Source organism: Dromaius novaehollandiae, chromosome 1, assembly GCF_036370855.1.
Source record: "Dromaius novaehollandiae isolate bDroNov1 chromosome 1, bDroNov1.hap1, whole genome shotgun sequence".
Lineage (NCBI taxonomy): Eukaryota > Metazoa > Chordata > Aves > Casuariiformes > Dromaiidae > Dromaius > Dromaius novaehollandiae.
The window spans coordinates 38,932,636-38,960,623 of NC_088098.1; the positions used below are offsets into that span (position 1 = coordinate 38,932,636).

Here is a 27,988-nt window from a genome sequence, read left to right on the forward strand (position 1 = left end):
GACACTGTTCACCTGTACAGTGGATTCTGGAATAGATTGGAGATTCAGATATTTTTAAGCTAATAACTGTCTCAGTGCTACATCCACACACAATAAGCTGCAGGGATCCAAATTTCAAGAGGAGAACATTTTAATGGAACCAATTGCAATTCCCAGAGAGGTATGTTCAGTACCTTTATACTAGGCTCTGGGCAAGTCTCGTTACTGCTCTTCTGATCCATGTTTCGAAAGAAGGGATGTTACTTAACCTCCACAGCTAGGACAGCCAATTGCCATTGTCTGTTAGCTTTACTATTATTTGTGACGTATAAAGGAACCACTAGTCTTATTAAGCCACACACGGTTATTGCAAAAATAAGGATGAAGAAAAACCTATGTTAGGATAAGTAGAGACACCTGCCTCCTCTTGGATAACAGAAAAATGCAAGTAACCAAAGTAACAGCAAAGTATACAGAGATTTAAGCTTTGAGACAGAAAAGAATCAAGAAAAATAAATATAGGGAAGAAAAAAACACACTGGGTAGTAAAAAGTGAATAATTAATAGAGTTTGAAATAAATCCAAGTTAAGATAAACAGTTTTAACTTGACTTCCAAATCAAGAATGATTTAGAGGTTTCTGGACCAACATAAATATTTTGGTCAGAAGCAAGCTGAACGGTAAAGTACCCTTCCTTGATCTCCCTGACCAGGCAGACTCTAGGACGGGGTAAAGGTGACACACGCAGAGGTTTGCGGTTCCAACCGGAGCCATGACACCGCTCCGGGCCGGACTTCTCAGCTGTGACATCACACAAACCCCTCGACCTCAGGGCAATGCTGCCTTCCCCCAGGGCAATTCCAATGACATCATTTAAGTAGGGAACTGTTACTAAAAATCTTTAAGTCGCTCTGATTTTTTTCAGCATCTATTAAACATTTGTTCTAAATGGAAGAAACAGCAACTCTTCTTTAACACTCTGACACATGAAGTATCTTTTTAAAGTGTGTGTCAAGACCTTGAGTGCATCCCCCCTCTCTCTCTCTCAGAGATTTCCTCACCTGTGCCTAAGGCCAGCTCTGACATGGTGCAGCTGTGTAACACTGGATGAGAGAAAGCAGTGAGAAGCAGGCATCTCCCCCACTTCCCCTGGGAGATGTATTTAAGCCTTTTGTCCTAGCCTGAGCTAATGTTACAGATATGCCTGTGCCTGGCCACATACCTCACTGATCCAGCATCCATGGATTTTGGTTTCTGGCTTGACCTCAGACCTGCTTCATCACTATGGACTTGTCTGGCAACCTGGGCTCTTGGCTAAGCCTGGCTGCCCTCACCAGCCCGGCTCTGCTCGCCTTGCCCTGCTGCTGTGGGACAGTGCTCCTGGTTGGTACGGTCACTCCCCACCCCGGGTTCACCTTCCCCTAGGGAGCAGCCTGCTCTTGCTGCAACCTGACAATTGGCTTTAAGCGTCTATTATCATGCTCTTCCTTTGTAAAAGCCAAAAAGCCAGTGGATGCACCAGCAGAAAATACAAACACACATACTTAGATAACTTAAAGCATCTTTAAACTCTATCTTGTAGTGATGCTTAAGGAAGAAAAACAGACAACTTAAACTCCACAGTTCAGCGATCAAACCATACACAACTTCCCCCTTTGCAAAATGCAGACTCTCCCCCTCTCTTTTTCTCTTGAAGACATTAAAGACATATGTTTTATGAAATATCTGATAAACATATTTTTACAGAACTCCATTCTAAAAACTTAAGAAATACTAGATAAAAATTTAGCGCATTGACATGCCAGACACTTTTTGCTGATCAGAGCATTCAGGCTCTGGAAGAAGAGACTTGGGATCACTATGTAACAAGAGTAAAGGTCTTTTTAGTTGCCCCATGGTAGTCCACGTTTTCTTCCTTTTTAAAGTTTAACCATCCCAAGATGTTAGTGCTATCTTTCTGGTGACTGCAGTGTCTATCTCTCAGCTCCAGTATGCACAGTCTCAATTTTCACTGCATCTCAATAAGCTTTTTTTTTTTTTTTTTTTTTTTTTTTTTTTTAAATCTTGGGACTATATCATGGTGATTATGAATTTGCCTGGCTCCCGCCTTTTCCATTTCTATAAGACTGCCAGAGAGTATAAACATGCATAGTAATTATATCTAGTTTACTGTACTACTAAGCACACTTTCCTTTGTGCTCTTATTGCCCCACAGAAGTGAACCTTTATACATGACTTCAGAGGTACAAAGGCCCTTTCAATAAACAGAACAAAAGAATACACACAACTATGTTTTAGACTTTTGTAAGTGATTAAACTAAAGCTTTTCCAGTTACAGTTTCTTTAGCATTCTTATACGATTTGCTACAGCTCAGTGAACAGCATTCTCACCTACACCTTAAAGGATTGCAAATTCTGTTCCATACAAAGAACCAAATCTATCGTTACACTTGGCTAGGCAAAACTAGACGCCAAGATTACAGCAAGAAGAATCCACGTCTCCTTTTCACTAAGCTGAACTGTAGCTTGCCCTGTGATGTTATCTTGAGAATTGTATTAATAAACTTGCTTTCATCTTTATCTGTTGCTAAATTTGAAGAGAAATCTTCAAGATTATCTAAAATGAAAGTTAAATACATTTGTACTTAATAAAAAAGGTACTCAACTCTTTTGTATGATGACATTAAGCCAGTTTGAGGCTGCTTTCCTTACCTTGCTTTTTGATATAGAATGTGCCGTATCCTCTTTACTTTGTGACACATCGTCCTTCCCTTTGTCAAAACCTTAAAGAAAAGGCGCCATTGTTATGAATGATTTGAATAAGTTACATTTTACATGAGTTAGCCTGTGAAATAAATTTAGCAACTTCCATTTAACAAACAAGTGCAAGCAAGTCAGATGTTTTTAATAAAGTTTTATATCATTTCAGTATATAGCTTACCACAAAGATTCTACTGAGGTTTTTTAAAATTAAAACTAATTGAAAAATTAGTTTTCAAACAACGCATGCATATTAGTCCACTACATCAGCTGAAATTTTCCCTGTTACCACAAAATAGACAAAGTTAACACCCAGTCTAGGCCAGGACATCCATCATATTTGGATGGTGCTGCAACTGATTCAATAACTTGACCAGTCACAACTGTGGTCTGCCAGCTTTTGTCCTTTTTTTCCCCACTCCCAAACATGCACTTATACATATACAGTGCAGCACCAAGCAAAGCCTTGTTTTGTTCATTTCTGTAGATAAATATACCCTGTTAAATTCCAGATATATGAAAGCACATCTACAACATAGATTAAGACTACCAGCCAGTTTCCTGCAAGAAAATATAAAAGGCTGCTTATGTTCGCCTTGAACTCATACTTCCAGCTTGACACTGGATAGGCGTACGTATGAGGCTTGACAGTAAAGCAATCAAAATCCCACATTTATCCTATGTGAAAGATTCACAACATAAATTCCACATTTTATCAGGATCCAAAAAGCAAAGTGAAACAACAGCGGTAGCCAGTATGTGTGTGACAATGGAAAGGAGGTTAAACTGCTAATGATGTTTTTGTGCAGCCACTACTAGGTGCAGAAAAGCACGCTATGTTCTCAGTGCGTATTAAGGAAAAAAATCTACTACGTATATGAGACAACACCTTAGTGATCCATTTTGCTTGAACAGGTCTGTTCTAGTGTAAACTCTTATAAAGAGAAATAAAACAAATTTCTCAATGAATTTACTGGAGTAAATAAGGGATGCCACCATTCACATGCTCTCCAGATATAAAGCAGACAAACACGAAGTCATACACAAATTTCAGGAATAATCCAGCCAGCCAAAAAGCTTTGCATCACTCTTGAGACCAAAAAGAGTAAGTCTTAGCCCACCAGAGGGCACTACATTAACACGTAACTTGTAAATAGACACCAGTGCTCTCCTGAGCTTCCCTTCTGGAGGCTGGAGGGCAACTTCAGAACTTGGAAATAGAAATTGGTACTTCAGAGATCCCCGAAGGGAGAAGGGGAGCAGTTCAATATCACATTCTTGGGGGAAGCTGGGGGGCTTCCGACTTCTCCAGACTTTTAGGAAAGCTTTGTAAACTCTCTGTAGCAGTGTTGGGTAGCTCATGTTCCTGATGTGTGATGTTTTTGAGAACTGATATCTTCACCCTCCCACAACTCAGATGTTCAGATATCACAGGCTCATCTATTGCAAATACACACCTTTAGAAGTTACACTGAGTCACAGAGGCATTAGGCTGGTCTTCAGATTACACAAGAAATCAGAGATTCCCCTTAGTTTTGGTAATCGGGATTTTTTTTTAAGTATTAATTAATACCTTTTGCAGAGATTGTCTTTCAGTATATGTATTTTTTAAACTGAACTTTACCTCATTTAAATTTTATACAAAGAAAACTTTACACGGCTTTACAGAAGCCCTTTTGTACGTAGCTTATTAAACCCTTCCTTTACAAAATTCTTCTATCCAACTAGTGATGGGTTTGTTCAGGTACTAGAAACCCATAACATGGAAGACTACTTCACTGCAGGGGAGGAGTGCCTAGACAGGCAGAAGATTTGTAGAAGTAGCATTGAATCCTGAAAACCAAAAGGCAAGTCAAGGTCCAGAGGCTGAAAGTCACAGTTAATATAACACCAGATACAAAAGCACATTTTCTACAGCACAGGTAATCAGGTGATAAAGCAGTGACAACAACAAAGTTGCTTCAAAGCCTTAAAGGACAGAACTGCCTTAGTTCACTGAGAAACTATTAAATATGATGCCAGTTTGGGGAAATCAAGTATATGCTATAACCACAGAAGTGATTTTCTTTTCTCTTTACTCCCACATCCAGGAGAAAGCTCCAACTAGGAACCAGGTTCCACTGAAAATGTAACATAGACATTTTCTAATGACTTTCCAGTTTATATATGTGTGTGTCTGTGTGTGTGTATATACACACACACACACACATTTATATATATATATATATAAATATATATACACATACACGTGTGTGCACACATACACACCTCAGGAACTAGAATCAACAAGAAAGTGCTACAACAAGACTGTAGTACTGAAAGAAAAGCAGCTATAATTCACAGCTTGCTTTCTAAAGCAGAGCAGCTTTAATGACTTTACACATTTTTACCTAACGAGCCCTTAAATCAGTCTCACCAAGCAAAATGAAAACAGAACGAGCTGCTCTGTACTCAAAGCATCAGGCACAAAGAGCAAAGTTCAGCCATGTTTCCCCGGACTTCATTTTCTTGCTTCTAGTATTTCCAGTCTGAGAGATGCACACAGTCACTGATTTATAAATGTGTCACCACACTTACTGTATCCTCCCTTAGTCACGGAGTCTGGAACACTTTGCAATACACCATTGCAGTTTATAACAACAACAACAACAGTCATAATTCCCTACCCTACACTACCATACTTGTAACTAAACTACTCTCTCACTAGAAAGAGTGAGCTCATTTCAGAATACAGGAGGCAGGCTTTTCTCCCTGTGATTAAGAAAAAAAAAAAAGAAAAAATCAATCAGAATTCAGTTGCTGACCTAGCCACAGCCTTGCTCAGTATAACAACGCTTTCGCCAGCAAGTCTCTGTTAAGATGGAGGTTTCAAGTACAGGAAATAGTCCTCTCAACACCAGTAGTTTCAGACTAATGCTTGCTAGGAAGTTTGTACTGAAACACCACAGAAAGCTATCTATGGGCTGAAAGTGAGGACAATATACAGTTTGCCTTGGAAATACTTGGTCAAGGAAACAGCAAAATCAGAACAATTATATTCACAGGATCAACAATAAGAAATACTGTTTTCTCCCTTCCTGCCATCAGCAATGAACTGCAAAATTCTCTATGGACTCCTGACAAAGACAACAGCATACCTGATCAAAAATATGCCTCACAGTGCTTTGTGCTATTGCTCTTTTTGTAGTTTTGTTAGCCCCCAAGATACTGAACGTTGCACTTCCCGATCTGAAATGCTAACACAACAAGTAGCTGAGTTCACTGGCTGGAGCACAGACAGTGTCAGGGTATGAGAGGCTAGAGGCAGTGTCTAATAAAAACAATGTTTTTCAAGATTCTCAGTGTTTTGTGATTCTCAGTGTTTTCAGCTCAATATTTTAGTTTTCTTACCCTTTCCAATCCTATAATTCAATTGGGAACTACTTAATAGGACGGTTTGATAAATGCATATAACTTGCGCAACCAGAACTTTGTACATGCGGGACATCATTGGAACAAAACCGAACACTGCTCCTTTTGAGACCAAGCTGGAACATCCTGCCAATACTGAAGAAGAAATCCTTCAAAACATTGCCTTCAGAGAAGGATGAATATACACACATACGATCAGGGTTCAAGCAGTGGAATTCTTAGTCTGTGGTATGGCAACATTTTAAGACAAAACTGTTAAGAAGTTAAGTTTTAAGTTAAGAAGCATCAATCGGGAAGGATAACTTAGTTGTTACTGTTCTTTCAGTTGTTACTGTTCTTTCAGTTGCACCTGCAATCTGTCCCTTCAATCTTGGCAGAAGGGAAAAAAAACAACCCACCAACCAGGCAACATCTACATCTCAAAGTCTGATTTTCTAGCTCTCAGCAAATATCACCTGTAGTTAGGATACCTTAATGAGAAAAATACATCAGAAAAAACATACCGCTTCTTAGTACCAACAAAACTGTTCCACCTAAAAGATAAGAAAGAATTACCATCTGCTACAGGCTTTTTTAAAAACAAAACAAAACAAAACAAACATAGGAACTAGTAACAAGCAATCAATGCATGAAAAGATCACAAATAGCAAGCCAAGCCACAGCATCACTGACTTTGAAATGAAAGACAAGGAATAGACTGATTTGATTAGCGGTGTGCATGCACAGTTTTGAAGACCAAATAATTGAGCTAAAAAACTGTATGCTTCTGCAAGAATTGCTGCCAGCTATACTTAAAGGGAGATAGAAGTACCAGTGTTATAAAATAACCATGGCAGGAGAAAAAAAGAAAAAAGAAAAAGAAAAAGAAAAAATTCTTTAATATTTGAACATAGAAGAGAATAGCACTTTCAAATAATTGATTTTCAAAAGTTTGTTGACAACCGACTTTAACAATACAATTGTATACTAATTACTTTGGATTCTTCCATCATTCCAAAACTGAAGTCAACAGAAAAGCAGGCAAAGGCGTTATATCTATTTTCTTACAGTAATGTTTTCTTTGCAAACACTATATAAAACAAATTAAGAGTAACCACAGAATTTCCTCACTGTAACTACACACAAGCATATTTTAGATGGGCAAAAACGATTCCTTGCTTAGCACAAAATGAAAGGCCATACCTACCAACATATTCATATTGTCTAAATTATTCAGACAAATGACAGATTCGAAGGGATCAATCTTTTAGTTATCTGGTTTAACTTCATTTTTTCTTTTCTTTTTTTTCCCCTCCATTTGTTCATTTCAAATCATTCATTGTCAACTTACAGACAGCGATCAGTTTTAATGTACAATCCCATGTAGGAAGAAACCAAATAGGAAACTCTAATTTTGTTTCAGTAACTACCATATCACATGCATTTATTTTAAAGGGTAGGGAAATTTTGTCTAGCTGCCAGCTCCATACTTTCAACTTTACTTGAAATCCTTATTTCTTGAGCAGCTTTAATAAAACACAGTGTTAAATTCTTGGTAGAAGGCTAATCAGTTCCTGAAGCACAGTGAAGGGAAACATTGTATGGTAAAACATGAGGTTTAACAGAGCCCTATGTCCCAAGCCACTGCCCCCCCGCCTGCAGTTGCAATTGCTGCTCCAGTGACCTTGCAAGCCAGCACACGCCAGTGATGCAGAGAGCTCTCAAATCACAATCTGCAGCTCCCGCACACTCTGCGCTCCAGCTGTTTTCCAGGGGCTAGGACTTGCAAATTCAGTGATCTGTGCTGCGGGCAGCATACAATAAAAACTGAAAACTTGTTTTTTCAGCATTCTGGTCCCACGGAACGATGCAGCAAACCACACACGCGTGCAGGCACGAGACAAACCACACACGTAGAATAATTCTGGTAAGAATGCACAATTTTTATAACATTCCTTTTCAGGAGGAGGTGACCTTGAAACGCATTTTCAAGGACCCAAGTTTCCTGAAGCAAGATACTGAAATTCAAGTCTGTGTATCAAAAGTGCCTATTATGGAGAATGACATTCTAAAATTCACTTCGGTATCCTGTACTGATTTTCAGGAGACAATAAATCTGACCAAAAGGAGATTCAAGCCCTTTCCTAGTGTTAAATTTCTTATACTACAGAGTTACACAGGGAGCTTAGCAAGGTTATGCTCTTAGCCTTAACTCATTCTATTTTGCCATTTTACGCCAAACCACTGAGGACACGCATGCAGATTCTTCAGTAGTTATGGCCAAATTAAAACCTTATGCAGTATCTTACTATTTTAAGGCAAGGTCTTTGGGGAATTGGGGGGGGGGGGGCGCGCGGAAAGGATATGTTTATAAACCACATCATAGAACTTCAGTCATAAAAGCCCAAAACAGAACAACTAAAATAAACTACTCACTCAGCACCAAGTACATAAATCCCTTTTAAACAGATATTTGCTGTGCTGTAAGCTAAGTTACTCACTCGCCTATCTACAACAACTCTTGGCACTACAAACAGCTGATACCTAAATGCAAGCAAGTAATATTCTTTCTGATTTCCTGTAAACAGTTCCTACCATCTCAGTAGAGATGCGAACATCTCAGTAGATTACTTTCATTCAAGCTGAAGAGTTTGAGGTGGAAAGTATACTATACCTTCTGTACATTAAGAAAAACGAGACCAAACGAACCTGGTAAAGCAGGAGAAAGTTCATTATATCCTCCAAATGAAGCATTCCGGACAAGTTTTCGGCCATCAGGTCTTGGGGAAAACACAGATGAAATCCCAGCACATGACGAAAACCTACGTCGCAGTGGCCCCTCTTCCTTCATGAGTTAAGATGTTTGTGTAAAGATTATGTTCGCTCTGAAACCTGGTTAGCATTAGCTGGCTGGAACAAGAGTGTTGCAGTAACAGCCTTTTACCTCACATTCTGATGAGTAAGATACAAAAGGAAAAAAAACAAATGAAGGGCACACGTGAAAAATGCAGTGAAGAGACAGAGGCTGTCAAATCAGCAGCAAACCAAGCAACACTACACTGTTCTCAGCAAATCCATTATATCCCTTCAAGCAGAATGGTTTTGTTCAGGCCTCTTTTCCACAGATACCCCACATCTCACTTCTCAGTACAGCTCCACCGGGGGTTCCCTTCACCTCTGCCTTCCAAGCACACCACTTCTTGCTTAGGATTTCAGGATTCCTTAAACAAACTCCTCTTTCTGTTAGTCTTTCAACTCCCAAACATATATTGCACAAAGAATAACACAAGAGCTAATGTGCCTTCCCTGTTTGATATCTTGCTTACTTAAAAATACAGTGTAAGAACCTGAGAATGGAGACAATATTCTGCTTTTTGTAGCACTGTTAAACTTTCCTGTTCAGGCACTTACATAGCTAGTTTTCATTAACTGATGGCTGTGGCTTCTATATCTTCATTTCTTTTCTTTTCTTTTTTTAATTTAAAAGGTAAGGTGATAGCTCTTTCTTCTCTAAGACTCTGTCAAATTAAAAAAAAAACAAGACAGACGAACCTCTGGGAGAACTGCACAAAATAAGCTCCACAAAAGAGCTGGTTTTCTCTCTCTCTCTTTTTTTTAATTAATGCCTTAAATACTTTATGCAATGAACAAAACACATAAATGAATCACTGTTCAATTGAGAACTTTTTAAAAATCCCAGTAAACTGTGCTTCAAATCTAGGAATGAGACAATCCAAGTTGTTCTTGCTGATAACTACAAGAATCAAGTCATACCGGCTTCCCCCTACCCTCCCTCCTGCATTACTCTCCTAAGATGGGCTGTGTCTTTGCCCTCACAGCCAGCGTGCAAGGCCACCTGCTTCCACACGCGGCATTTCCTTCCTGCCTGGTGCTTCTCTGCTGATTCCATTTTCCCATCACACAATACTTCTAACAAAATACATTTCAAAACCTACCCTGTTTGCCAGAAAGCAGAAAAACAAGGCACTAAGGATTGCCTTGAAAATACAAACTACTTATTAGTGTGCTCCCTCACCCCATGCAAGAGGTCTTGTCTTCTTACAAAGTGAAATACATCCCTCAAATCAATTTAATAGTAACATGAATTTGATTAATCCTCAAATAACACTGTTTACTCCAGCTGCTTATATAAACAACAGCACTATTTGTGGCTAAGTAACTTCAGTTCACCTTGGCTCAAAGGATAATACAATTGACTGAAGCATTCTGTAACCTCTGTGAAAGATTATATCCGTGCAGTGTGTGTGAGAGAGAGAGAGAGAGCGAGAGAGAGAGAGAGCGAGAGAGAGAGAGAGCGAGAGAGAGAGAGAGCGAGAGAGAGAGAGAGCGAGAGAGAGAGAGAGCGAGAGAGAGAGAGAGCGAGAGAGAGAGAGAGCGAGAGAGAGAGAGAGCGAGAGAGAGAGAGAGCGAGAGAGAGAGAGAGCGAGAGAGAGAGACAGCGAGAGAGAGAGACAGCGAGAGAGAGAGACAGCGAGAGAGAGAGACAGCGAGAGAGAGAGACAGCGAGAGAGAGAGACAGCGAGAGAGAGAGACAGCGAGAGAGAGTGAGAATACAAACACAAAAGACATACAAAATACTGATTTTTTTTTCTGATTATGAAGTATTGTAGTTCTTTTCCATGATGCTATGAATCATTAAAATGTCTTCCCACCTCTTTTAACAGAATAATGTCCCAACATATGCAAAAAAAAAGGGGGGGGGAGAGAAGGCGAGGTGACTGAAATATCCAAATATGAGCCATCAATAGAAACCACTACATGCAGTACATAATCTTGTTTCTTCTGTACAAGAATGGAAACACCACTGAGAAGAAATGTCAGGGGGATGACATTTGCACAGATAACTGGATGAGTATACACTGTATACAGGCCTGTCTCCATTTATCCATTACTTTGTGTCGTACTTCTCTCAGCTGAGGCCATTCTTGTTTGCACGTCCCAGAAGAAACAGAAATAGCAGCTGAAAAAAATTCATGGACTAGGGTGGTGGGGACAGGCAGAAGCAGATGCAAGGATGGAGAATAATACTTTTTTTTTTTTTTTTTTAATATAAACTCAGTACCATGCACTTCTCCAATATAACTTCTTGACTATAAAACAGCAAAGACTACAGGGGTCCAAATCTCTTCAGCATGTGCATTTTACTTTTTCTAAATAAAATAAGAAAAAAGGTCCAGTGGAAAAACTCTCCTATATATACAAAAATAACTGTATTCCCTCATTACAAACCTATTTTGTCCAGTGAATGGCTCTGTTATCTACTATTTCAGAGTTAATTTTATGAAGTGGTCAAGGAATGCTCTCCTGATACTGCTATCACAGGACACTTCCTGTATCTTGTACTTGCACCAGATCCTCAGGGTCAAACAACCCAAAGAGAGACTCCAGCAGCAACCATGCAGACACCTTCTTCTGGGACTGCCTCGAGCCACCACACCATCCAGGGCTGCAGCCACTGCTAAGAATTATCCTACCCCTAGGTTCTTTTACAATATACTCTTCTATCATGTTATGCTCATTTTACTGAAAAGTGGCTGCACATACAGGGGTTTGGAGACACAATGTAATTTTGAGGGCTTTTACCTCATTCCTCCCCATGCTCACTCAGTTCCATTGATATTGTTCCTGCAGCCAAGCTGGAAAGGAGTACAGATTAAAAACCTGTTGTTCCTTCTCTATTTAGAAGCAAAACTAAAATCTTCAGCTACATAAAATTAAGAATTCCAAAAGTAATAATGTTAGCCACATTTCCACTCGCTGAAGCTGTCTCCCAATCAAGGAAGCTGTTATCTGGGTATTTTGACTAAGTGCCTTTTGCTTTAACTCAGCAGCAAGATAGGAGTCAGACTCATTGGCACATTAAATGTCTCTTTTGTCAAAAGATATCCCTGTCACCAACACAGAGGAGGAAAAAAAAGATTCTGATTTAAACTTAATTCTTCATTTCCTTCCCTCCCACCAAGTCCTTTTCATGGTTCACTTAAACCTGCAGTGCTAAAACAGTTAATGACATGGTTTAGCTGCAAAAATTCATTAGTTCTCCACCTTTTCAACAGCTTGTGATTTATTAATGCCTGCTCACACTTGTATACATATGTTCATTAGCTTCATTACTTCAAAACAGTGTATGTTGTTGGAGAGAGAACCAGGACCTAACTAAAAGGCTGTTAAGGCAAAAGGCATCTGTAACAGATCAAAATCAGCACTCTTCTGTGCTGTGGTTTCTTACAGCTCTGAGAATCAGTCCACAAACTCAGTGCCCAAAGCTTTTAGGAACCCTTCTCATTCCTTTCAACAAGCTTGATTCCTAAATAGACACACAGGTGCTTTGGGTAGAGTGGGCACATTCTGTCCATCGCAATGAGAAGGTGCATGTCAGTAGCCACCAAATACTGGATATAAATCCTTTCCTCTCCCTGTCCCCCAATAACTTCAGGTGTAATGGGCCAATCTTCTAATAAAAGAGAATTAGTATCATTAATTAAACCATTTTAGACTAAAGTCCCAGGAAGCCTTCCATTCTTATGATATCAGTTCAAAATGCCTTAATAATTTATATACTTAAGAAGTGCACTAACATATGCAGCTTGGACATTTACATAGTTGCAAAGTATGCACAAACAGATCAACAGCCAAGTTCAACTGCTGAAGTTGCACAGAAGTCTACACACAATGGAAAACACCTGCACTCACTTAAATGTGTTTCAGGTGCATGTCACAGTGTGTGCTGTGCGTACATGAAAGATAGGATTCTTCATACCAGACTAACTACCTAATGAAAGCAGGCATTTGACTAATTACATCTCTTAAGGGAGAAAAAAGTCTTCTGGTTTCTCTGTTTTATATAAAACCTAAGTGAGTAGGAAGAAGAAAAAAATGACTCTGAATATTTAGTTCAAATATCTCAGGGGAAAAAAAAAAAAACCTAAAAAAACATGTAATCCATTCTGTGTCATGATTTGTTGAATCTCTCTAAAGTAGGAAAATGTACCCATTGTATACATTTTCTAAAGGACAGACCGTGTGCCCCACATCAGCTATTCTATCAGGGCTTTAGTAGTAAATACCAGCTGAAAAACAAATCATAATCTAGTGCTTAAGACATTCTTTCAGGATATTGCCTGGGACAAAACTTAAACCTCAGCACAGAAAACAATGGCAAACAGAAGACACATGCAATTCCAACAGTGCACAAACACTTCTGACAAAGCCTGGTTTTCACTTTAAGATATTTTCCAAATAAAAAAATATTCATAACTGAAAAAAGCACAGGCTTATCAAAAAAGACCTCTCTGAATTGTACAGGTATTAATTCTGAGCATGGAAATTGAACTCAAATCAAATCACACTCTGAACTATCCTACTGAGGAATTTTAAAAAAAGACTTCTAAAACCTACCAACAAAGAATTCTTAAAGATGATGAACACAACATTGTACAAACTGATATTGATACTGGTGCGATAATGAATACAACTCACAGTACATCTACCTATGCAAAGAAAAAACTACTCCTCCCCCTCCCCCCACAGGTCTACAAGAGAAACCAAAAACCTTCTTAAACCAAACTCCCTAAATGCTGGTGCAGTTGAGGAAACAGAAGCTTCCTACATTCACTCTTCAAGTCTCTGAAAATAATTTGCCCTGACATCAAAAATGCTGTTTCCTAACACAATTCTCCCCCAGTCCAACAAATGAAAAGGTCATAAATAATTTCACATTACCTATATGCAGTATACACACATTCTTCCCGGTATGCAGAAAACAGAGCAAACTGCTAGACTATCTTACCTACAAATGGGTTTTATCCAGCATCTACATTGTGCACCTGTACTTAACCATGAAAGCCTTTTTCTCCCATTTATCAAAAAGTGCTATTAAGTATATACTTGCCTTTAGACATCAATATTTGATTCACAAAAAAGACATCTGAAAAAGGGGCCACATGTTGTTTCGTAGTTTACAATGACAAGTTTCTTTCATCGATATTCTTCTGTTCTCTAGTATTTGCAAGACAAGCACACTCTGGCTGAGGAGTAATTCCATATGCATATCTGAGGATGGTTTATGAATTAATACCAAGACTCTTAGTGCCTTGCTGGAGACTATTTGGCTGCACGTCATAGCTCACTAACACAGCCGCTCAACTCCTCCCACCCAAAGTAAATAGGCTTGGTCACTACTCAGGTTTCAACAGTTTTGTTCTCAACACCACTTGTAAAACTCTCCAGGTCACACAGTTCAGGTTCAAGCACGACAGCTTTGCAGAGAATTGCAAGGAGAAAGAACTTGCTTGAGAAGTTTCACAGTAATCTGCCAAACCATGCCTTTTAAAGCCAGTACCACACTTTCACAAAGCTATAACCAAAACAAAGTAGTACATGTAATTTACTCAAGCCATAAATGCCGGGTGGAGTAGCATTTCAGAAATGGTTAGTTTTAATAAACACACAGCAGATTTGTATTAGAATGTGCAAGAGTATGCATTAGAAAAAGAAAGCAGGACATCAGAAGACCAACTATGCACAACAGGACTCAAAACATTCACTAGAAATTCAGTTTGGCAACACAAGCTGAAAAAATAAACTATTTAGAGATCAAACTCCTTCCTTGTTTACTTCTCTTCCTTGAAAAGAACCTTACATGCTATTTCAGAAGAATGTGAGGAAAGCTATTACCCCAACACTGCATGATTTTACAGAACCCGGGCTCTGCCTCCATGAAACGCACTCCATCACAAAACTGAAAGAGACCACCCGCGTCACTGAGGTCAGATCCCTGTATCCGCATACAGCAACGCAACAGCTGTTTAGTCCAGAATTCCCTGAAAAACAACTAGTCCACATGGTTTCTATCTACAGCAGATCTCATAATACCATAATATCCATACCACAATATCCATAATACCATCAATATCCATAATAAAAAACAAATTAAGACAAATTAAAACGCATCCCAAGAATATAGCCCGAGAGACCAAGACCCTCAAATATTAGGGCTTGCAAGGAGATTTTTTAGACAGAATTCCCACGTGGCAGTAGAAAGCCAAAACGTTAACATTTTTCTACAACATTAGCCATACTAATACACTAATATACTTCCACATCAAGGAGGCCGACTTCAGAAGTAATATTTACTGTTAATGTGGAATTGTTTAAAAACTGAGCTTTTCAAAGAGCCTCAACGAGCCCTCCAGTAGTTTCCTCTGTAGTGCTGAGACAGTGAGACAGTTTATGGAAAGATACACTGAAGTCAACAAAAATGACACGCCCAGTAAAAAGCTGCTTTTACTGTGTCAGGACAGTCAGTTTAGTCGTTCCTCAGTTTCTCTACTCAAAGAAAGACACAGTGGAGGGAAACAGGAGAGTGCACGAAGGGCTTTTATAGAGATGACCTTCATACTACTTGCACAATTAAGTCTGTCTGGATACACAGAGTGAAGTCAGAGGAAACACAAGGAGAAAACCAAAATCAATAGCAGAGATTAGATATAACCCTAACTCCCAGGAAACAACTTGAATTGGAACCAGTTCAGTTGGCAAGATTTTATCATCCCCAAGCCAAAACGCCGTTATCAAAAAGAAATATTAACATTTCCAAAATGGTAGTCAAAAGAAAAGTGGAAGTCGAGGTTTAAGCAGAGATGAATATTCTGACAGTACAGTTGTAATCTTCCCTGTGCACAATAAATGCATCGCCTATAACTATAGGCATGGAGGACACCTTTCTCCAGCTCCGACACAGGATCTCTCCAGTCCGGCTTCAGTCCTGCGCAGACCCATGAGTGGACTTTCAACCGCTTCGATGGAGACCTGGCGAAAAGCACCAAACTAAAGTGCCCATCTCGGAACAAGCAGCTAATACTTTAAAGCCTCTTCAGGTTTACTGACATGGGGCCACATCTTTCCTTTCTCTGTGCCCCAATAACCCCTCTTTCCCCAGTGTCCTCAAATTCCTTTTACTTGGCCTGAGGGCTGGGTGAGAGGCATTATGTGCCACACGCTTCCTACCGCCTAGTCAAATGAAAAGCTCTGTGTCTGCTACCAACCGCAACAAATGGTTTCAAAGGGTGCAAGTTGCACGCATCTACAATGATCCACTGTCTGGACTGCCAGAAGCAGTCAACAAGGTAAAGTTTTCTATCTTCTTGGTCATTATGGCTCAAAAGGCAGCTCATTCCTCCAGGAACTAGCAAGTGTGCTTCAAGAAAATGTTTGAAAACATCCTTTTTTCTCTCTCCGCCTTCTCTCATACATAAAAATAGGAAAATTTGTATTTTCTCTCTAAATTCAGAATCCTATCCACTACAATCCTAGCACATCTTTTAGATGTTTACTTCAGAGCAAACAGCCTTTGGTGTAAGCTCAACACAGCCAAAAAAGTTGTTACTTTTCCTCCCAAAGTCTCCTTTCAGTTTGTCATGGATATTATCATTATCGTTGGCAGATCTACAATTCTGCTTCTGCTGTCAATCCATCTCCCTACTTAATTCCCTGCATCTAAACCGCTTCTCATAAATGATCTTTAAGATATATCTGCTTCTCAGTCATGTAACAAATAGAGAGGAGGGGCAGATCCTGTTTCTCATCTTAAGCTCCGTTGGGACACACATTTCTACTGCTTACTCTCATTTGACTGAATTCACCTATTGACACAACAAGCCAGTTTAATGTACTAAAACAGCCAAAACCCTAAAACACAGCATAAAATTATCTCCTTCTCCCTCCTAATTGGCAAACTGAATCAATTTATTTGCAAACATGCCCCAAGGCAAACATAAGAGGGAGTTGACTGCATGATAACAACGAAGGGTAGGAAAAGGAAAAAAAAAAAAAAAAAAAAAAAAAAGGCACAGAGTTGTTAATTCAGCTCAAAGACAGCGTTACTATGGTCAAGTATCTCCCCCTTAACCTCTATCATCCTAATAAGCTTTTCCCAGCTCCTATGTACTTCTTCAATCTGTCTACATCTCTACATCCAGAGGGGTGATGGGATCAACCTGACGAGCAAGGAAGCTTGCCTGCACAGGTAATGAAATGGAGAAACTAGAGCTCCAAAAGCTTAATGTATCACCTGCTGAGCTGCCAAACTTAATATGTCAGTTGTAATATTTTCAACACAAGCGCCATTGCTGTTTGTTCCTGTTGAAGTCTCGATGATATTCTCATGAATCTTATCTGTAAACTAAGTCCTCATTCAAATCCACAGAAACCTAAAATGGCAAAATCTCCCCATAATGAATGTGTTGGGAGTTTTGCATTCTTCAAATGGAATTTCATTTTCTCACACATTAAAAGTAAGCCCAGAGATCATCCCCTGAGCAAATAACAATACATAAAAGTTACTAGCAAATTATAAACTAGAAAACCATTTCACAACATACACTTTATAACAAAACAGCCCAGACCTTTTTAAATAACCTATTATTTCTCTCTTTACTGCAAGCACACTTTATTATTTAAGCACCAGCGGTGTTTTAGTAAAAAGTTAGAAATATTTTTAAACAGCATAGAAATTCATAAGTTGGGAAATATTAAAATACTTTCTGAAGAGACTTCTGAATTTTTTTTGGAAGTCTTATATTTTAAGTAACTGCTATTTCTATATCAATCCATGTTATCAAAGAGAAATAAACTGGTATGCTGATGCAAGTCTGAGTTAACAAGATTTACAAGAATCCAATTTACCAAGGATAATTTGTATAACAACATAAACAGCTTACATTAACACACAGAGTTCTGCACAGACCTTTTAAAATGCAGTCTTAGACTCAATATTTTCCATGTTTATTTTTAACTATAATAAAATAGTTTTGTCACTGGTTCCTTTTTGTTGCACTTTACAAAAGGTTAAAAAAAAAACCACACCCAAATTAGCTTGATCAAAAGTTTAGTAGTCTGCTTACGAAAATTTAGTAACATTCTCAATTAAAAAGCACAAAGACAAAAAATGAGCTAGACTGACAAATAAATTGAACAATGTTAAACTAAACACTGCTGGCATTGAAGGTTATTTTAGCAGTCCTGAAATCTAGATACACTACACTTCTACAAAAATTTTGTCCTGGCAAGTCAGGAAGACCATGCTAGCTCACACAGAACCTAAAACCAAGCCATCCCAAGAAAGTAAACAAAGCTTTACAGCAAAAGCTAGTTCCTAATCCTGTTAAAATCTCTATCAAAAAGACCATTTAATTTTTTAGATCCAATACCAAATCTACCAATTCTAAACAAAATATATAGTAAAAAAGCAGCATGATCATTTAGTACATTCGAGGTACGCAGAATTAAGGACATTTCATTGCCTAGCAGGAAACTGAAGAAAAACAAGAATCATCTGAACGCAAAACATATTGGAGACAACATTCATATTTAATATACAGCACAACAACTTAGAAACAGGACTCTGATTTGACATGTCATGAAAGGACAATTAAAAACAAAGAACTCAAGAGCTACAATTAATGACTATGTGGAAAAAAAAGAGTTCCTTGAGAAAGTTTGACCGTCCTGAACATTCTTGTCAAATCTTTCTCACTGTCCAAGTGTGCTGTTGAATGAAGGAGTCTAGAAACTGCATTCTTAAATGTATACAATGAAAAGTGAGGAAAACTGGTAAATGTTCTCAAGATCAACTCAAGGTGGAGCTACCCTGGGCCCCTTTCACAGAGTTACGATGCTGCAAAGCTCCACAACTAGAACGCTTTCATTTGTGAAGTTGAGCTTAGAGCCTCCATGAACATTTGTATTGCTGGCTGTCTAGAAATGGTAGTACCATACAGAATGTAAGAGACAGTGTAGCTAAATCAACTTTGTGCCTATAAATCCTTTCTTGCATCCCGTGGATGCAAAAGGCTAGGATTTTTTCTGCTTTGATGTCTCTCAAACCTCATCACACCTGAATGTCTCAGTTTTTACACTGGATGGCACTTTGGATTTTGCTATTCTCCAGCTTGAAGCCACTGACATTTGCAGCCCCAATACACTTGTTTTATGGAACACATTCTATAATACATGTTATGGTCAGGACTGGCTTATTCTGACATAGCAGTTTACTACTAGATGGGAAAGTCAGAAATGCACTAAATCCACTATAATTAAAATTACAAATCCATCTCAGAACCAATGTTTTATACTGCTGAGTTAACCTTTTAACGCTGACTCTGGAGTTTCTATGTAAACTGGTAAGATCATGCAAGCATAGCAATCCCCGCCACCAATTTTTCTAATGCATTTCTGTCAAATAACCTAGCTGAAAGTTTCCATGGAAGTGAGTCTCAAAGTGTTCTCTATACCATTAAAGGTCAGTCCTGCAGCCTGGAAGATAAGTCAGTCTTCAGTCTCAAAATAAAGCAGAGCGTACTCTCAAAGACCTTAAAAGTACTATGTAAACTGAGACGGTGCAATTTCTTTGTGCAAAGCTTGTACAAAACAATGATAGAAGTACACTTTTGCTGAACAATCTCTATACAATGCTGTCAAATTAAGCTGTACTCTGCAATATTAAAACAGATATGCATTGGATTCCAAAAAGAACACAGCCATCTTTAGCTTAGATAACAATAAATTCCGTTCTGAAGTAATGCATTACAGAAGTCATAGCTACAGCAAGGAATCTTTACAGAGAAAGTTACAGTATCTTCTTCACTCCTTCCAAAGGGATGAATACTTAAATCTTCTGAACACTGCTAAGTCAAAATTGATAGTTTGTAACGTTTTCTTAAATTAAGAGAAAACCCTTGGAGACATTTATCCACACTTTTACAGCTACAAATTCTTAAAGCAGAACTGCTTCAGTTTCCTACTCCATGTATCATAAACCAGATGATGCACACAAGTTTTCATCATCTAGCACACCAGCTTAACTATACTTCAAATATAAACCTTTCAAAAACAAAACAAAAAACAGGTTCCTAGTTTAAGCTAGCTGCTGACTATCAACATGAATGAAAACAATGAGGAAGGAAGAAGTCATCTGTTTTAAACTAAGAAGCCAAACACAGGAAAATAGAAGCTTTTTGAAATCCAAAGAGCTACATTTCACAAAAACTAAAACCCAACAGTTATACACAAACACTTAAAATCGTTAAACATATCTCACTTACAACTTCAGTCACACTTGTTACACAGCTCACCCTTCCTTCCAAACAGGAAGCCAAGAGCACAAAGCGATTTTTGAATGTTTACCTCCACTCCCACACATTAAGACTCAAGTTCTCATTTACTCTTAATCGTATTTGTCACATTAGCCATTAGAATTTTTTTTAAAACACAAGCAGAAGACACGAACCTAGCTTGCGCCAGGAAAGGCTCCAAGTGACACTGGCACTGTGTCTCCCACAGACTCCAGCAGATGCAGTGTTCACCTGCGTGTGCCAGGGTTGACCATGTACCCACCAACATGAGGATTAACACTGGTTGCTCGAAAGACTGGCTCTTCACAGGAACCATTTCATTCCAACTCATTTATTTTTAACCACAAGTTCTATACTGCGTTTGCCACACAAACCCTTTTATTCAGGCAATAATAACAAGTTGGAAGCATAACTTAACGGTGACCAAATAACATGCAGCAGGATACGACTGCCCAGTGACAAAAGCCAAAGCACCCAAGTCATGCTTCCCCTTTACATACACAATTAATCAGTTCCTTGCAGACTGTATGATACATTTCTCTGTTCTGGTTCTCTTTTATCCTGTGCCTAACACGCTCCTTGTTTGCTTATGTTACCATCTCCAAAGGGTACACTCAGATGCCAGTAACTGAAACCATCTCTGTTTAGTTCATAATAAATACCTTTAAATGCTATATCTTAACATTTCATACATTTCTGCTTATCCTCTTCATACAACACTGCAGGCATCTTGTAAAATACCTTTGCCAGTTCTTTCATGAGAAGGATGTTTGTAGTTACAGTCACACTCAAGTACTCCATCACTTCAAACTGTGCAGCTACATTTGTTCTACTGTTATTTTTCAGGCTTGCACAGCATCTTTTTCTTACATAATTTCATCAGTACTGCAACTCACCTGCATGAATAACCATTGCAGAATAACCACCACAGAATAACCACGTAACTTCTAAATGTGGGTCAATCATCTCCGTAAAAGCCAAACCTACACCTTCCAAGCTGTAGATGGGCTAGAAGTCAGTAATGAAAGCTCACTGAAGCCTAGCACTTTTTTTTTTTTTTTTTAAAAAAAACCTTTTCACTACTGAAATTGACTGCAAGACAAATTCCTTGTATCATGCAACTACAGCCTCATTTCTAGTAGTCCTGCTGGAAGACAAAGACATAGTAATGACTGATGCTAAACAGGGCACAGATACACATTTAACCAGCTTCCAATCATTTATAAAAGCCCCAAAATGATCAGAGGAAAAATCTGGGAGGGAAGACTTAATATCTGCAAGGAGATTGACATAGCACAATCAAGACTATTAATGCTTTTCAAGTCAGTTTTATTGTTTTTCATATAAGTAAAAGTCCTTAAAAAAGCACCACAGTTTGATTATACCTATAAATCAGTGGTAATGGCAACACTGAAAGGAAGCATTTATTAAAATGGACACACTTACACTACATCATTTATTAAGTAAGGGATACAATGCAGTATGCAGAGAGAAACCAAAAATTCTCTGAATGATGGAATAAAAATTACAAACAAGTTACATATGTAAATTCTACAGAAATTATTTCGACACTAACACAACACAAGCCAGAGAACTTTATGCTGCTGTTCTAGTGAGATAACAGCAGCTTTTAGAAAACCTCAGAACTAGCCATGGTAGCACAGAAAATATTACGGTAATCATCCTTAAAAATATGCTAAAAGACTACCAAATTCAACATATTTAACAATAGTCTTTGGCTCCAAGTTTGTTTTTTTTTTTTTGACCTGCAGTGAATGGGAAAACAGCAAAATAATTCAGACACCTGTGAGACTGCCATTACTACTATGCGAGACTGCCATCATTACTTTGTCAAAGTATACTGTAGTTTAGGGAGGCCTGTACGAAAAAAATCTCAGGAACACTACTCATCTCTAGAACTAAAGGAAGTGCAGATGACTAGCATGGTTGCCAATAGTAAAAGGAGAGAGAATATTAGTAAACAAGCCAAAAGATTTCATTAAGGATTGCATATGCCATGACAGAAACATTTATAACCATACCCTAGCCAATAAGATACTACAAGCAGTTGCAATGGTAAATAAGTACAGAATTTCAGGGAAAGTAACTAGGGCTTGTCTTTTTTTTTTTTCTTTTTTTTTTTTTTTCTTTTTTTTTTTTTTAAGCTATTGACATGTCAGGTTTACCAACAAGTTTCACTTCTGTTGCTCAAGTCCATTTTGGATCCAATCAGTTCACATTAACCCGCTGAGAGTTTGTTTCTGGTAAGTTCAACAAGGCAGAGGGCTGTTTGAAGGCTGGCAAAGAGTAGTGCTGAGACTTCTAGTTTTCTTTACAAAAGAGCAGTGTCTTTCAATAGAAGCCATTGTTAAATGGCCTTTACTTCCAGGCTTAGGAGGTGTGTCATAACACTTTTGCATAAAGACACAATTCAAAATACCTGAAATGCTAACGTGATCATCAATTACAGGATTACATGTGTATAATGTTATTCACATGGACTGTTTTCCCACAAGTCATACTGTACTTTATTAAACTAATGTACCTTGTATTACATTTTTTCCTGTTTCCGATTAGAGCATAAGGATACAAACAATTACATGCAATATTTTAATGCACTTTCTTCCTTACATCTCTGTTGTGAAACACTGTTTTTGAACCAACATTTGCAATAGGTAATTGACATCAGCATTGAAGTTCCTCAAATCCTCTGTAAAAAATAACTCTTTCTTACCATGGCTGTGAACTGTTCCTGGGCTGAGAGATGGCTGGAGTTGCTCTTTGGTTGGAGTAAAATAGGCTTCTTTCCCCTGGCGCTGGTTCATCTTTCCTGGGGTTAAAAGGTGCGATTCATCACTGTTTGTTACCACTGCTGAAATACAAAATGGATGCTCACTCAATAATACTATTTGCTTGTGTATGTTTTTCTACTAATAATTTCACTGCTATTTATGAAACTGGCATTCAAATGCTGTCTTGTGAAACTCTTCTTTTTAGAAAATAAAGATTTCTAACCAGAGACTTGCTTGGGAAGAGAAAGGAGAAAGGAGCCTGCAAAACTGTTCTAAGACTCGAGGCAGAAAATGGAGACAAGGACTAGCGGAGGTAGGAAAGCTACAGGCTGCTACTGAATGCAGAGAACGCACTCAGCTGCTGTGTAACTTCTGAAATCCTGCTTTCTTCACTCTGTGACAGTTCTTGGTTCCATTAGCCACAAGACCAGCCTTCCCAGGAGACAGCTTGCCCGATCCAGCCATGCCACCCCACTACCCCAGAAAGCTTTGATGAATGTGTTTCTCCTAACACACCTGTCCTACTAATAAAGAGCACAGAGAGATTCTGTCAAGGGAAGCAGAAGAGTTACCATTCATGAACCTTACTAGTCTGAAGAAGAATTGTTTGACCTCCTATAGCTATTTGTCAGACTATCTAAGCAGCCATCCTGCCTATGGTGCCTGTACATTTCTCCTTAGGCTGCACACAACAGAACTAAGCAATTTCGGAATAATGGAACAGTGACTGATTCACTAACATTTGTCCTGTGGAAACAGACACATTGCCGAAAAGACATCAGAGGGGTAAACATGAGATGACTACTAATAACTTGCCTAAAAGACTGCAACCTATGACATTATTGCTCTTGCTGTAAGATATCCCAAGCTTTTCTCAATTAGTTTTAAAAATTCCACAGAACTAGTCAAAAAAAGTTTGATTTTCTAGACAAAAATCTTTCAAAATACAGATACCTACTTCTTTGTTTTATTACTAGTATTTTTACAGCAACTGAAACAGATTTTTTCCAGCAAAGCCTGGAATAAACATGAGGCAGTATGAGGAATGCAAGGATGATGGGATATCCACCCGTACCATTTTTCCCCATCAGATAAATCATCTAAAGCTCTGCTCCAGACAAACTACACCTTATGCAGAGTCCTGCTCAGGAAAGCTAAGTGAGGAGACAGAGGAGCAAGGCAAAGAGCTCATTTTACTAGTCAGGACAAGAATAGAATTCAAATAAGGTATTTTTCAGACTTCAAAACTGTCACTGCCAGAGGCCAATATTTCCAAGCAGTGACCGTCTTTGCTCTTGTGGTACCAAACTAACTGTTAAGCTTCCTGCAGCTACAAGCAAGGGGATGGGGGGCACATCACTTAAGTCCGGGGACGGCCTGCCCTAGAAAGAGTCAGGTGTCAGAAACCAAAGCTAAACGGCCACTAGAGATGGCTGCTTCACAGACTGGCACAAAGTGGACCCTGGGAAAGGCAGTGAACTGTACCCGCTTCTTCCTGGAAAGACCTAAGACGCACCAAAACAGCATCCACTTTCAGTCAGCTTGCTGAAAACAGCTTTGGGAAGGCCGCCTGACACAGGAGGACCACCCTGCCTGCTCCCACCACACTGCCCCCCCACCCACCCAGACACCCACTCTGCGGCAAGGTACGATCAATCATTAAGGTCATTAACCATACATTTTCAAGTGATCTTTGCAGAAGGCTCATTTATGAGCATGCAGACTTGCTGATATTTTTTCCACATTTATACTTTGGAAGTTACTGGGGCGGGAGGGGTTCAGCTTTAGAGATCAGATGTCAGTACTGACGCTTCAGGGGGTAAGCAAGCTCTTCACGCTTCAGCTGTACGAAAGCACGAACTAAACTCAGTGACTGGTAACTCACCAACACTCATACGGTTACAATCTTCAAGGTCACTATTAAATTTGTGCTCCATTAGTCTAAAAAGGCTCCTTTCCTACAAAACACAGTTTACACATCCCCTAATACAGAATATCTTGTGGCAAGCACTTTGCATGCTTGGGGGTTTAAGATGAACTTCTTAAATCAAGTGGGCTTTTCAAAGAAATCAACCTGTAAAGCTGAAGCATTATTAACAGGGAAGTTTTAGAATTTTCTTTTAAGACAGCATTATAGAAGTGCTAAACAAATAGAAATATATCAGTTAAGGACAGACACATCCATCTGGACTGCAGCAGCCACCAGGAAGGAATCATTCCCCTACTTCAAAATGCCTCATCCTGATGTTCAGAGACACTTGCTTTGGGATGGGGGGTGGGGGGGGGACAATTTCAGACACATCATACCGCTGTTAGTTTGGGCAGAGGGCAGTGAACAACATTACTAACTAACTTGCATCTTCTCTCTGCAAAAAACTAATGGTCTTTTATATGTGCTTGTGTAATTAGAACTGTAAATCAGCAGGACCTTCAGTGGTTGGACCTCTCTGTACAGATTTGCCTTAAGCATCTGACAGTAGGAGCTCTGGAACCTCAAAAGTCCAATGGCCAGAAACAAAGAAAGCAATTTCAATGCTAAAGGAACAATTATTTGGAAGGGGGGGGGGGGGAATTATACTACAATAAATCTGAGTTAATAAACCTGAGTTTTCAAGATGCCATTAAATCAAATACCCACCACTTGGAAGAGGATCTTTTCCAGACAGTAGGTTTAATAATTATGTATTGATAATACAACAATTTGGAGAGGCTCCTTGGCTGCTGATTTTGTGAACTCTCTATAAATTTGTAGTACATACTCAAATCATCCATTCACTGACAATGTTCAATGGTCTCATATCTACTTTCAAACTCATTAACAAGGAATGATTTTACCCTTGAATTTCAGTATATTCAACAAAAAAAAGCCAGCAGTCATACTGAAAGTGAGCAATGGTCATTTACTCTTCTGGCCTTGCTTATTTGTAAAATAAAAGTCGCATCAATGACTAAATGAGGATCCTAGTCAAACACATTTTACTTCTCATTTGCCCAAAATACCAAACTGAAATTTAGTTTCAGACTCAGGTGTCCATAGGTACTTGTAGTGAGATCTTGCCACACAAAATAAAAGCTGTAAGCTTCAAAAAACATTACTCAGTTTCTGACTGATCTTCAAAGCACTCACACTTCATAATGAGTCAGTTCTCAGCTGCTTGATCAGATCAGTAGATCTCTGTGACATACATATCCAAAAATAAACTTCTTAGGTTCCTGGGAAACTTCTCACACCTAATTCTTCCCAGGCTTCGTACGCCATCTTTGCAACTTAAGAGACGGATTTGGTAGACATACACTCAATGTATCCAAAAAATAAGAACTACAATGGCATTTTTAACCATTCCTTTCTTTCAAACCTCTCCAACAAAATGGTGCTTTATTTTAAGCCTTTGGCTCAGGCTTTGGAGCACTCATCCAAAATGCAGAAGACCTCAGTTCATCCCTTTCTTTACCTGAATGGGTTTATAGCCATATCATCCATCTCCTTGAAAATGAGCAGTGGGTTATTCTGGAGAGGGAACATGAAGTATTATAACATCAAAGCCTCTCTGTGAATCTTTGTAAGGCATATTTCAATATCAACAGAACTATTAGAGTTGGTAATATATACTTTGTTCAATTCCCTTATTTTGGCCATCAAATTACTAATTTAGTTTGTCAGTAAGATTCATGCGTCAGAAGGAACACAAATTGGAGTCTTCACTGCCAATTTATTATGTCAGAGGAAGCTATGGAAAAAAATCTGAAATGGCAAATTCCCAATTCTTTTATATCCATAATGAGAAAGTCAAAGAGCCTATGCTCTTGAAAATAGTACAAGGACATCAGAATTAAGAATAGGTTTATTATAATTCAATTTTGTATTATTTTTGAATGTCTATGATCAGCAGTATCGGCTCTATTTGATAAAAAACAGAAAAACTAGAAGTTGGTAAATTGAAGTATTATTTGCCATTTTTTTCTTCCTTCCAGTTAGCTTTTAAAAGCTCTGTTTTCAGACATCTCCCAGTAGCTTTAGCTTTCATCAAAAAACTTGAAAAACAACTTCAGGACGTGAGCAAAAAAAGAGGTTTCAGGAACTGTGTTTGTGGGCACATATGGGTGCACGCTAGTAAATATCAGTTTTTCAGACTGAATATTTATATTGCATAGCTGTCTACTGTAAAAAAAGTGAACTTTTTTTGCAATCAAAGCCTGTGCAGACTTTCTGTACCTCCTATCTATTGCTCACAAGCAGAAAGTGAATCTGGATTACAGTTAATGCCATTAACTGTACCACCAACTCACAGAAGAGGCCAACAGCAGCCTGGCGATATATTCACAAAAACAGCATTAAAAAAAATGGGTGAAACAAGTTTGTCCTCTATAGCTACTGTAACAGAAAGGAGATGCCTGTATTAATCTGAAAGAGATAATGTCAGTATGGCAATTCCAGTGAGAAAACCAGAAGGGTAGTTAAGAATGTGTTAACTAGCTTTTCTTTATGATTTTTAACATTAAAAGTATGCCTCACTGAAAGATGCCCTTTAGAAAATTAAACCTCCAGCAAGTGCACGTAGGCTAAGTGGAGAGCCCACAAGGACTGTTAAGACCACAGCTTCTGCACAGCCCAAAAACAAATTTGTGCCTGCCCTTTCCCCTTCCCCACATATGCAAACTCTTCTCAACCTGAGGCTAAGCTATTCTGCCAGTCATATGACCACACTATAGCACAAGAACCAATAGCACTAAGGGATCCTTGATTTCATGCACATACATAAAAAGAAGTTTTCCCCATCATCGCACCACAGACTATCCTTATTTGGGTATTATGGTATACGCACCTGTATAGTTCTGATTATGTAAGTTCACTGAAATTAAGTGAACCATACAGCACTATACACAGACTAGCTTAAAAATAAAATTGCTTCTGAA

General features: G+C 38.7%; 1 protein-coding gene across 9 annotated transcripts in view; it reads right to left on the reverse strand.

The window, feature by feature from the left end:
* OSBPL8 (oxysterol binding protein like 8) overlaps positions 1–27,988 on the reverse strand; it is a 100,741-nt gene that overhangs the window by 32,393 nt on the left and 40,360 nt on the right. For 5 of the 9 annotated variants that reach the window (XM_064509280.1, XM_064509291.1, XM_064509309.1 and 2 more), the window contains 2 exons: positions 23,017–23,154; positions 2,692–2,762 (listed from right to left, as the gene is read on the reverse strand). In XM_064509280.1, coding sequence (XP_064365350.1) covers positions 2,692–2,762; positions 23,017–23,154 — 209 coding nt within the window. Of the gene's footprint in view, positions 1–2,691; positions 2,763–8,838; positions 9,082–14,041; positions 14,193–23,016; positions 23,155–27,988 lie in introns of those variants that run through there. The other 4 variants (XM_064509287.1, XM_064509305.1, XM_026100308.2 and 1 more) reach the window with 2 other exon arrangements.